At 46.2% G+C, this 12854-nt stretch overlaps 1 protein-coding gene across 4 annotated transcripts in view; it reads right to left on the bottom strand.

Annotated features, from left to right (window-relative positions):
• Positions 1–12854, bottom strand: part of CNTN4 (contactin 4) — a 212306-nt gene that overhangs the window by 31415 nt on the left and 168037 nt on the right. For all 4 annotated transcript variants that reach the window (XM_040406994.1, XM_040406991.1, XM_040406992.1 and 1 more), the window contains exons 5-11: positions 5771–5866; positions 5032–5235; positions 4788–4890; positions 4453–4637; positions 3868–4004; positions 2957–3086; positions 2384–2534 (exon numbers count right to left, since the gene is read on the bottom strand). In XM_040406994.1, coding sequence (XP_040262928.1) covers positions 2384–2534; positions 2957–3086; positions 3868–4004; positions 4453–4637; positions 4788–4890; positions 5032–5235; positions 5771–5866 — 1006 coding nt within the window. The remainder of the gene's footprint in view (positions 1–2383; positions 2535–2956; positions 3087–3867; positions 4005–4452; positions 4638–4787; positions 4891–5031; positions 5236–5770; positions 5867–12854) is intronic.

Here is a 12854-nt window from a genome sequence, read left to right as displayed (position 1 = left end):
ACACTGTGTCCTGACACATCCAGCGTCAGGACGCAGTGCACGTAGACGTGCACTATGACCTGACGCTGTGCGGTGTGAGGTGACAATATAGTGCGGCAGGAAGAAGAACAGGGAGGGTAAGTGAATCTGCCAAGAGGCAGCGCCGTACGGAGCTGGAGAGGTAAGTTTATTTGTTTATCTTAAATACAGTATCTGATCTGATGTCTGATTGGGGCTGATCTGAGGCTAAAGGAGGGTGGGGAGGGTCTGATGGGGGTCTGATCTGAGGCTTGGGAGGGTCTGATCTGAGGCTGGGGGTGTCTGATCTGAGGCTGGGGTTTGATAGGGGTCTGATCTGAGACTAGGGGGGCTGATGGGGGCTGATCTGAGGCTGGGGAGGGTCTGATGGGGGCTGATCTGAGGCTAGGGAGGGTATTATGAAGGTCTTATCTGAGGCTGGGGGGTCTTATAGGGGCTGATCTGACCCTGGGGGGTCTGATGGGGGCTGATCTGAGGCTGGGCGTCTGATCCGGGTCTGGTCTGAGGCTGGGGGTCTGATGGGAGTCTGATCTGAAGCTAGGAAGGGTCTGATTGGGGTCTAATCTGAGGCTTAGAGGTCTGATGGGAGTCTGATCTGAGGCTGATGTAGGCCTGGGGGGTCTGATAGGAGGCTGATTTCAGGCTGATGGAGGTGGGGGCAGATATTTTGCTGAGAAAGGGACAAAGGCAGGGACAGTTGCGAAGAAAGAGGCAGGGAGAGTGAAAGCTGGGTGAACCCCTCTCTGGACCCCCTGGGTTTAGCTTCCTGCCATTAATGTCAAATAAGTAACATTCTGAACTTAAAAATTAGACTGCTATGTGTGGTCAATATGGCGCCTGTATTGTATGTAATATACTGTATATATATAGTGCAGGCGCTATTTTGTGCTGCAAAAATACAGCCCTCTAGATTATTTTAATTGAAGTGCAATTTCTGTAACTTATCCCTAAGTCAATTATATGTTTGACCAAATACAGCAGTAAAAAATTTTTATTGAGAATTTTGTATGGCCCCCGAATGATGTTACAAATATCCAAATGGCCCTTGGCAGCAAAATGGTTCCCCACCGCTGCTGTAAGGGAACCTGTGTGTTCATTTTCCCCACAGTGCCCCCACAGGCGAAATGAAGAATTACACCATTCTCAATGGGCTATCTGTGTGGCAATCCTGCAAAAAATGCTCTTTGTAGCCAGTCTTTGTTCTGACATCACCACCAATATTAACTCATAAATCCCCAACAGGGCATCTACAAATGGATTTCCTAAGCCAGACCCCCGATTAAACAAAGAAGAATAAGGAGAGATTCCAGTGCAAAGCAGACAGGGGCCAAATCCCAGCACAGAGACCTCCACTACATACTGAGTTGAGCGGGGTGAATATTTTTTGCAATCCGTGTGTTTGGTAAAAGTCATAAATGTTGATCGTTTTTCTCTGTGTCAGAAAACTTTAACTGAAAATGATGCTACAGAATATAAGAAGTCCAAGGAGGGCGTGAATACTTTTTATAATCACGGTAGTGAAGGGGCCGCTCAATAGGAGGTGTATCCTTGGATTTTTTTATTTTTTTGCGGTGGGGGGGGGGGGGGGGGGTATCTTTAATCACCAGAGCCCACAGACAGAGGAACCCATCTACAGGTGAAGGCAGATAACGTCCTGACCTCCGGTGACCTTGGCTGGTGGGGATGAAATGTTTGGACCTGTTCCAGGACGACCGAGGAGAGGAATATTATGAAGAGCTACAGCTCCAGTGCGGACGTTTGCAGACTTGTTGCAGCAGATGGTCACGCTACCACAGCAGATGGCTCAAAACAAGTTACGAGTGAACATCCAGTTTCTGGAAAATGTAGAGAAAGTTGAGCAATGACCTCCGAGCTGGAAACCAAAGGCAAAATCCATGCGAGAGAAGAAAAGTCCTTGGTAGATAAGCATAAAATGGTAAGGGTCTCCCATGGATGGCCTCCTGTGCACCAAAGCTCCATATCAGCTTCACTGTGGGACATTATGGAAGCCCACCACAGGTAGTGCAGAGCCAAGACACTTCTCATGAAGTTTGAGGTTGGAAACAAAACGTCCGTGAATCTAGGTCCAGTGGCTTTCTGAAAGTCCATTTATCCTGACTGGAGGCCTCTTGGTCCAACACATTCATGGTAACCTTATAGCCGAGTCTGGCATCTGGCAGCCAAGTTTATTTTCATTAAAATCTAATCCATCACCAAGTTCCTGGATGCACCAATATTGTAAAGAGTGCAGACAAATAGTCATTGAGGTACCCGTCACACAGTGTTTCAAACCTCACCTGTTCCTACTGGTCACAGAAACCAAAAAGGGTAAAATGTATCATCCATCATCTGTCAGCTTACTCACCTAGAGTTTGTCCGCACCAAGTCCCTTCCTTTCTTCCAGGTGATGGTGGGTTTTGGGGATGCTCTAGGCTTGCACTCAATGAGGACAAAGCCCCCAACTTTTCCTAAGGTCACTCTTCTAACAAAGGCTGAAGAAAAGTCCGGACCCACCGCTAAAACAAGAAGACATTCCATGATTTTATAACTGACATAGGAGAATATCAGGGGCACAGATATCACAGGGGCAGATGCTGATCTTATGGTGATTATAGGGGTCTTTATCTAAGGATGTTTACCTTCATCGAGGCTTCCCCCTCTCCACTGCAAACCAAAATACTTGGCTTGGGTGGAGTTTTTAGAAATCTTTCCACCCTAGTAATTTTTACCCCCCCCGTGATCAGCGGCCCTGATCTCTTAGGGTCTGCTGAACTTCAGAAGCTCCCACAGGCCTCAGGTATGACCCCATTGCGGTCCCCTCATGTCTAGAGCTTCTGAGTGCAGGGCAGAGGAGACTGGACACAGCATTAAATACACCTTATCCTGGGCAGTTTATCGAGGAGACAATTCCTAGTATCTGTAATGGACACATCCTCACCGATCACCCGAAGCTCGGCGCTGGAGTAGATGGTGCCATGTTTGTTTTCTGCCAAGCATTGATACATTCCTGAGTCTGAGCTGTTCACTGAGGTGATGGTGAGACTCCCGTGCTCAATCTGGAGACGGCCCTGAGGAAGAGAGACGACTGAGTGAAGGAGGCGCAAGAGGAGTGTAGAGGTCACGTGTGATACTGTTGGATATGCTGTGCATCTAAGCCTGTCTTGTGTGATACTGTCTGCTAAACTGTGTATCTAATCCTATCATATGTCATACTGTCTGCTGAGTTTTGTATCTAAGCCTATCATATGTTATAGTGTCTGATGAGCTGTGTATCTAATCTTATTATGTGTGATACTGCCTGCTAATCTGTGTATCTAATCCTATCCTGTGTCATACTGTCTGCTAAGCTGTGTATCTAATCCTATCATATGTCATACTGTCTGCTGAGTTTTGTATCTAAGCCTATCATATGTTATAGTGTCTGATGAGCTGTGTATCTAATCTCATTATGTGTGATACTGTCTGCTAAGCTGTGTATCTAATCCTATCATATGTGATACTGTCTGCTGAGTTTTGTATCTAAGCCTATCATATGTTATAGTGTCTGCTGAGCTGTGTATCTAATCTGGTCATTTGTCATACTGTCTTCTCAGCATCTGCATCTAAGCCTGTCCTGTATAATACAGTATGCTATGACTCTGAATCTAAGCCTGTCATGTTTAATACAGCCTTTTGAGCCTCTGTATCTAAGCCTGTTCTGTTTGATACAGTCTGCTGAGCCTCTGTATCTAAGCCTGTTCTGTTTGATACAGTCTGCTGAGCCTGTCCTGTGTGATAGTGTCTTCAGAGTTGTGTATCTAAGCCTGTCCTGTGTGATACAGCCTACCCTTGGTTGCCCTCCGCACTCACCTTGCTCTGCAGGCGCTGCCCGTTCTTCAGCCAGGTGTATGTCGGTTTGGGTCGCCCGCTGGCTTTACACTCCAGTAGGATGTTCTCCTCGATGGCGATGTGAGCGTCATTGATCTTCTGGATCCAGGTGGGCGGAGCTGCACAGGAAATTCTCAGGATATTTTGTTGCAAATATAAATGTATTTTCAATTTGACCCTTTAATGTATTTTGAAGAATCCCCAGAATCGCCCTCTGCAGCGCGACGTCGGCCATTGCCGATCATTATCCTTGAGTCGTCCTCTACTATTCAGCCATCACATCTGCTTCTGAGAAAGCTGGGTGATGGCCACGATGGCTGAATTACACCGCCATCCCTGGCACATCTGTGCCTCCTCCTAGGGAAGATTTCCAGAAGTCTAGGAAAGTTAGGTGGAAACTCTTTAGGTGGCCATTTTGGTCAGCACCCAACTTTCCCAGGAACAGACAGCACTATAAACCAGCGCACAGAGGAGGACGACCCCAAGACTGGAATATACTGGGGGTCAGTCAGTATATAACGGGCGCCCATATAGTGTCCACAGCCCCAGATCCTGCCCTAATCATACCAAAGTATGTGAGCTGCCCTCGCACCATGTTCTTCCCCCGCGTGTTCTCCGCCACACATTCGTAGGGTCCGGCGTCTTCCTGCTGGAAGCTGGGAATCTCCAATACTCCGCTGGATCGATGGCGCCGCACTTTACGGGATATGGCTTTACCGTCCGCCCTCCTCCAGGTGATTGTTGGGACCGGACTATGGGGGGGAAAATACAAAGAGGAAGTTACCGGCGGAGTAACGGGTGACAACCAATATGGCTGCTGCTCCATTGGGAGGAGGACCCCAGGATTTAAAATGTAACCCTGTCATTTCCAAATTGAACAGACTGGCTACATTGTGACTCACTTCCCCAGCGCAAAACATTCCAGCTTCACTGTGGAGCCCTTCGCCGCGGCCACAGATTCAGGAAAATGCACCTCAATCTTCGGCTCATATTCCCCCATCACTCCTGTGGAGAGAAGAGGAGGTGCTGAGGACACAATACCGCCATTCACAAAAAGTCACACCTTAGGAGATCCGGCCAAAACGTGGCAATCGTAAAGAGAAAAAGGAAAAAGAATAAAAGGCAGTGATGGCGCTCGCCACCTACCGTCTGTTCGGAGGGTGAGCGGTGTGCTGGGCCCCAGCTTTCGGGTGTTCGTCACGATGTTTGTCACCACACAGGTGTAATTTCCGGCGTCAGGTGGTTCCACTTTGGCGATGTAGAGATTCCCAGTGACTTGTGACACGAACCTGCGGTTGTCTTGCTGCACGAACGGCGGATGCTCATTAAACATCCAGGCGTAGACCAGCTCTGCGAAGACACATAAGGATTTGATATATACAACGTGGCGTTTTCCGGGGCACAACGTGAACACAAGAGAAGTTCTCAGCTTTTTGGTTAACTTTTTAATTTCCTCAACGTTTTCTGCTTGCTGTCAGAGAATGTAAACTTTTACATTCAGGAGCAAAAACCCGTCCTCGCCCAGTATTTCTCAAAAATGTATCCAATCTAGGCAATCCTCTGTGATATAAACAGCTTGGACTCCAGACTGATACATTGTAACAGGACGGAGATCAATGCTGCTGATGTGTTTACCTCACAAGGCAATCAACCACTGGCTGTGGGAAGAATTTTGTTTTCACCCTCTTGGATCTAAGTAAGAAGGTTACCTTTCACTGACAACAAGCAGAGATCTTTAAAATGGTGAGGAGCTGTGTTTGGATATGTGGCTATTGATAGGTGCAGGGCTCTGTGTAAGCAGCTCTACATGTGACAGCTGACACTTCACAGAACGAGCAGCAGGGGGCGCTCCACAACAAGGGATAAACGCAGTCAGAAAAATCACCTCCAGAATGAGCAGGCGGCCCGCACAGCAGCACCATCCCCTGTCCCTCCCGCACATACACCGTACTGCGAGGCCTGGTCTGGAATGAATCGAGATCTGCAGGAAAAAAATATACCCAGATTCATGGATGGTACATAAGAAGCAAAAAAACACTGTGCTATAAAAACAACAACAGAAAATAATAGAAAATAATGAAAAATAACACAAGATTCATGTAAAAACTGCTAAATACTGCACAAGAGACCATAGTGACGCAATATATATTATTCCTGGCATAAAATAATAACCTGCTATACTATCTACAGTTTTTCATATTCTGTGGGAGGCAATCTTATAGCAGTTATATTCTTGTACATAGGAGGCAGTATTATAGCAGTTATATTCTTGTACATAGGAGCAGTATTATAGCAGTTATATTCTTGTACATAGGAGCAGTATTACAGTAGTTATATTCTTGTACATAGGAGTAGTATTATAGTAGTTATAGTCTTGTACATAGGAGCAGTATTATAGTAGTTATATTCTTGTACATAGGAGCAGTATTATAGTAGTTATATTCTTGTACATAGGAGGCAGTATTATAGTAGTTATATTCCTGTACATAGGAGGCAGTATTATAGTAGTTATATTCTTGTACATGAGAGCAGTATTATAGTAGTTATATTCTTGTACATAGGAGCAGTATTACAGTAGTTATATTCTTGTACATAGGAGTAGTATTATAGTAGTTATAGTCTTGTACATAGGAGCAGTATTATAGTAGTTATATTCTTGTACATAGGAGCAGTATTATAGTAGTTATATTCTTGTACATAGGAGGCAGTATTATAGTAGTTATATTCTTGTACATAGGAGGAGTATTATAGTAGTTATATTCTTGTACATAGGAGGCAGTATTATAGTAGTTATATTCTTGTACATAGGAGCAGTATTATAGTAGTTATATTCTTGTACATAGGAGCAGTATTATAGTAGTTATATCCTTGTACATAGGAGCAGTATTATAGCAGTTATATTCTTGTACATAGGAGCAGTATTATAGTAGATATATTCTTGTACATAGGAGCAGTATTATAGTAGTTATATTCTTGTATATAAGAGCAGTATTATAGTAGTTATATTCTTGTACATAGGAGGCAGTATTATAGTAGTTATATTCTTGTACATAGGAGCAGTATTATAGTAGTTATATTCTTGTACATAGGAGGCAGTATTATAGTAGTTATATTCTTGTACATAGGAGCAGTATTATAGTAGTTATATTCTTGTACATAGGAGCAGTATTATAGTAGTTATATCCTTGTACATAGGAGCAGTATTATAGCAGTTATATTCTTGTACATAGGAGCAGTATTATAGTAGTTATATTCTTGTACATAGGAGGCAGTATTATAGTAGTTATATTCTTGTACATAGGAGGCAGTATTATAGTAGTTATATTCTTAACCATATTTCTTTTTATTGAAAGAAAAAGCAGAGGCTAAACGCCCATACATGACTACATCACAGTGACAAGGAATCACAATATGAGTCCCACATTTACATCATGCATAGACATCATATACAATCACAATTATCAAACATAAAATAAAATTCAGACAAGGGTTGGGAGACAAAGGGGGGGAACACACAAGAGGGGAAGGAGCGGGGAGAACAGGGAGATGGGAGATTCTGCTCTGCTAAGCAAAGTTTCTGTAAGTTTTCCATGGAGACCATAGTTTTAAGAAGCGGGAACGTGAGTTAGTTTCCCAGTGTGCCAGCTCCTCAAAACGGTAGATCTGGTCTACCTTGTCTATCCACATTAGGGTGGTCGGGGGAGAGTCAGTTTTCCATAGAAAAGGAATAAGCAGCTTAGCTGCCGTGAGCAACATGGTCGGGAGGTTATCCTTAGCAGGGGTGAGGGTTGTATTTGGGCACCATAACAAAATAAGTTTAGCATCCAGAACTATCCTAGAATTGCAAATTTGGTTGATCAATGGCTCAATTGATTTCCAAAATGTCTGGATTTTCCGACAAGACCACCAAATATGCGACAGGGAACCAATTTCCAAGCCGCATCTCCAACAAGCTTCTGGAACTTCCGGGTTCAACTTGTGTAAGAACTCAGGCGTCTTATACCATCTACTGAGTAGTTTGAAAGAGTTCTCCTGAATCCTCACACAGCGGTTAAAGCCATGTGAATGTGCCAAAATAAAGGCTCTTTCCGGCTCCGTGAGGCACAAAGAGAGCTCCCTCTCCCAGGAGGTCAGAAAACGGAGCTCCGGGGGGAGTGAGGAGAGTATTTCTTTATACATCTGAGACAGCGGTCTAGTGGCGGGTTTAGTGGCCATGACCTTCTTTTCAAGCCAAGATAAAGAGCTGTTAACAGGTAGGGACCTAACACCCCCTGTAATATCTCTCTTAAAGTCAGCCAGATGGAAAAATGGCGCAGTCTTGACCTCGGGGAGGCCCAGCAACAAATCCAAATTCAAGCTGCCATCCGGTAAGAGGACATCCCGCAGAAATTTGCCAGCGAGCCTAGGCCAAATACCGGAGGGGCTTAAGATGGATGGATGGAGGTAGTTTTGTAGCAGTTGCAGTGGCATACCTGGGTTAGGAAAGTTGAATGTTTGAGATTGGACCATTTTAGACCACTCTACCAGCATACCCTTCCAGACCAGGGAGGATGCATAATGGTTAGCCGAAAAGGCTCGGACACCCCACAGGGTGAGCTGATCTTGGTTAGTGAGCAGCGCAGACTCCAGGCGAGAGCAAGGGGAGTTGGATTGACGAGACATAGCTGCTACGCATCTACAAAGTTGTACTGCAGTATAATAAACCTTAACATCTGGCATCCCAAAGCCTCCAAGCTTCTTATCCCTAGTGAGGACTGAATAGGCAATACGAGGAGATTTGCCATTCCAGAGGAAGCGAGTGAACACCCGGCGTACTTCTGCGAAATATGAGTTTGGTAGCCAAATAGGGAGGGCCTGTAGCAGATATAGGAATTTGGGGAGGATAAAGGTTTTAAGGTAATTTTTCCTACCAACCCACGATACGAAAGGTAGTTTCAAGGTCTGGAGGTGGGTACGAACTGACTGAAGCAGCGGCGTGTAATTGAGTGAGGCCAACTCATGAATATTGGCCGATATACGTGTCCCTAGGAACGTAATGTCCCTGGATGCCCAAACAAATGGAGTGTCGCGCTTAAGCGTATTAATCACAGCTTGGGAGCATGAAATATTAAGTGCCATAGACTTCCCATAATTAATTTTAAAATTAGATACGAACCCAAAGTTCTCAAATATATTCAATAACTTAGGTAAGGCCTCTCTGGGGTTAGATATTATAACCAAAAGGTCGTCCGCAAATGCTGCAGTAACATGGGTGCCGGCGCCCACTTGGAGGCCCTTTATATCTGGGTCCGCCCTAATCTTGCACAGAAGAGTCTCCATCACCAACACAAATAATGCCGGAGACAGGGGGCACCCCTGCCTTGTCCCATTAGTGATGCGAAATGGAGGGGATAACGTACCATTAACTTTGACCACGGCAGAGGGGGCCGAGTATAAGGTGTAAATGGCAGCAATAAACTGATCAGAGAGACCAAACCTCGCCAGGGCCCGAGACATAAACTGCCAGCTGACCCTGTCGAAGGCCTTCTCCGCATCAGTGCTCACCAACACTAAAGGTTTCACAGATTTCTTGGCCCTGTGAATAAGGTGAAGAAGCCGAATCGTGTTTTCCGACCCCTGTCTGCCGTGGACAAAGCCCACTTGCTCTCCATGGACAATGTCAGGAAGTACATCCTGAAGTCTGGTAGCTAAGATTTTCGCCCACCACTTCACATCAGTATTGAGCAAGGAGATCGGCCTATAATTACTGCAGCAAGTCGGGTCCTTATTCTCCTTATGTAAGACTGTAATGTGCGCCATTAAGGAATGAGGGGCAAGGGAGCCTCCAGAGAGGAGGTAATTGCACAAATTCTTAAAACGGGGGATAAGGATATCCTGGAAGGATTTGTAGTAAATAATGGGAAACCCATCCGGGCCCGGGCTTTTACCCGAGGGGATGGACCTGAGCACCTTATGGATTTCAGAGTCAGTAACCGGTCTAGTTAAGTGGGCCGCTTTTGTTTGGGATATGGAAGGAAGGTCCAGAGACTGTAGGAATTTGTCCGTGGCGTCTGAGAGGACACCAGGGGTGTCCCCGTTGGGGGGAGGTAGGTTATACAGAGCCTCATAAAAGGTGCAGAAAGCCTTGGCGATATCAGGGGTGGATTTATGCACCTTCCCGTTCGGGTCTTTAATAGAGGAAACAAAGGAGTCAGAGAATTGCTTCTTTACTATGGCTGACATCAATCCGTTTCCTCTATTTCCATGGGCGTAGGCCTTAAACCTGGAACGCAGTACCAGCTTTGCCGAAGTGACATTTAGCATATTTTTTAGATGTGTCCTAGCATCCGTGAGTTCTGCTAAGGTATGAAGGGCCTGTGATTCCTTGTGCGAGGATTCAAGGCGGGCAATTTTTGTCAATAGAGCATCTAAAGCCTGCGTCCTCTGTTTTTTCACATAAGCCCCTAAGGCAATGAGTTCCCCCCTTAACACTACCTTATGAGATTCCCATAATATGGAGGGGGAGGGAGGGGAGTCGGGTGTATCATTTAGCGTAAAAAACTCAGAGATGGAGGCTTTAATCTTAGAAGCGTGAACGGGGTCCAAAATCAAAGTGTCATTTAGACGCCATAGACGTTCCTTTTTCTGAGGGTCAGACAGGGAAAAGTGGATGATAACAGGAGCGTGGTCAGAAAGTGTAATGGGACCTATACGGGCTCCGGAGACATTACGCAGATGTGACTCAGAGAGGAATAAGTAATCTAACCTGTGAAAGGAAGTCTTGGCATGGGAATAATAGGAAAAATCCCGGCCGTTGGGGTTTAGTGAGCGCCATACATCTAAGACCTTCAGTTTCTTCAGAGAGATTTTCAACCGTCTCAGGAGCCTATAAGAAACAGAAGGTCTGCCTGTGGAAGTATCAATGGCAGGGTCTAGGGCCACGTTGAAATCACCCCCCAGAACAAGCAATCCCTCTGTGAACGAGGAAAGAAGGCTTAAGGTTTGAACGAGCCATGGGACTTGGCCTCTATTAGGGGCATACAAATTGGCAAAAGTCACAGGAGACTCACCTAAAACACCTTTCACAAAGAGGTATCTGCCCTCTGGGTCCACAGCAGTAGCAGAGTGTTTGAAGGGGAGGCTTCTGTGCACAGCCACACTAACCCCCCTGCTGGCGGTGCTATAGGTACTGTGGAACCATTGGGCAAACTTCCTAGGGGGAAGGTTAGGAACCTTACCCGATTTAAAGTGAGTCTCCTGTAAGAAAGCCACTGAAACTTTGTCCCTCAAAAGAAGGGAGAGAGTCTGGGACCTTTTGCATGGCTCGTTCAAACCATGTACATTTAAAGAAGCAACTACAATAGATGCCATTGCATTAGTAAATCACACAGATGCCTACACAGAATAACCATGGAAATGCTTAGTAGCACACAGTGGTTCAGAGCAGAGAAAGGGAAGGTAGAAAGGAGGGATAGACAAAACACAACAAAATAATAAAACAGTGAAATAACAAACCGGTAATAAACCAGCACAGAAAACATGAGATCTGTAGAGAAGTAAATGCTTCACTTATCGTCAGCTCGGACAGGGTTGAGCTGGCGAGGGGGCAAGTAAAGCACCTTGCGGTCTCTAACAATGGACCAACAAAAATATGTCCAGCACAGGAATCTTGCCGGTCCCTGCCCTGCATAGGGGTAACGATACCTGCAACAACAGGAGCAATGTCCAGAAAAAACAAAGGAGAGTTTCCTTATCGTCCTGTCATGTAAAACAGATCAGTGGACATAGAACAGCAGGAGAGGAAAACTCTTCCTAGGTCGTCATGCGTTTAGGAAATGGCGATCAGGTGGGGCTCTTATCCATCCTACCGCTTCCCAGACGGTCAGACTTTCCAGCCGACACCTTCTGCCAGTTAGCAACACGAGGGGGAGCTGGTAGGGGGCCATCCTGGTCGGCCGGGAGCCATGAAGGAATGTCCACAGGGGGTACTCCAAGCGCTTCCCAGACAGAGGCCAGATCTTGAGGAGAACGAACGGTAAGTAATTTACCATTTCTGGAAATCGCCAACCCGAAAGGGTACAACCAACGGAAAGGAATCGCTGATTTCTTCAAGACATCTAGAAGAGGCCGCAACAGGCGCCGTTTGGCCAAAGTAGACGGAGCCAGGTCTTGAAACATCTGGATCGGTGCATGTTCGTACTCCAAGGCTTCCGATTCCCGCTGTTTCTGTAGGAGGGCCGCAGTGTCGACAAAGCTCAGTAAGCCACAGATCACATCCCGCGGTGGTTCCTGCGGCTTTGGTCTAGGGCGTAGTGCCCTGTGTATACGCTCGATCACTATTACGGCCGCCCTCTCTGCGCCCAGTAGGCTTGAAAATATTTCGCGCGCAACCGACGGCAAGGCCTCCACCGCATGCGATTCCGGTAGGCCCCGTATGCGGATATTCCGCCTGCGACTGCGGTTCTCCTGGTCTTCTAGTTTCAGGTATGCTTCATTCAATAAGGCCTTGTGGGTCGCTAACACATCTGCGGTTTTACTTTCGTACGCCATGATGTCTTCTTGAGCAGACTCCAGGGAAACGACTCTCTGGCCTAAGTGTTTCAAGTCGTCTTTAATGTCAGATAAGCCTTGCTTGAGAGGTGAGAGAGCTGAATCTAGGACTCTCTTAAGGGTCCGTTCAGAAAGCGGTGGGTCGCGTGGGCGTCTGTCTGAAATATCAGAGCCACTTCCCGCGTCCGAGAGGTCTCCTGCATCGGAGTCGTGGGTAATGGATGCCGCCATGTTAGGGCCTCTCTGCACCGCGAGCCTCGGAGTTTTCCTGAGGAACTTTTCCATTTCTGGCTGCTTAGAGTGTAGTGGGGTCGTCTCTGAACTGCCTCTGGACTTGTCCTTGCCAGTCTTCCCCATATTAGTGCAAATTATAGCTTAATTTAGGGCAAATGAGCCGGAATGCTGGAGGAGCTCAAGCTCGTGCGGCCATTCAGCAGCGT

This window comes from Bufo bufo, chromosome 9, assembly GCF_905171765.1.
Source record: "Bufo bufo chromosome 9, aBufBuf1.1, whole genome shotgun sequence".
In the NCBI taxonomy this organism is placed as follows: Eukaryota; Metazoa; Chordata; class Amphibia; order Anura; family Bufonidae; genus Bufo; species Bufo bufo.
This window is presented reverse-complemented; position numbering and strand designations above follow the sequence as displayed.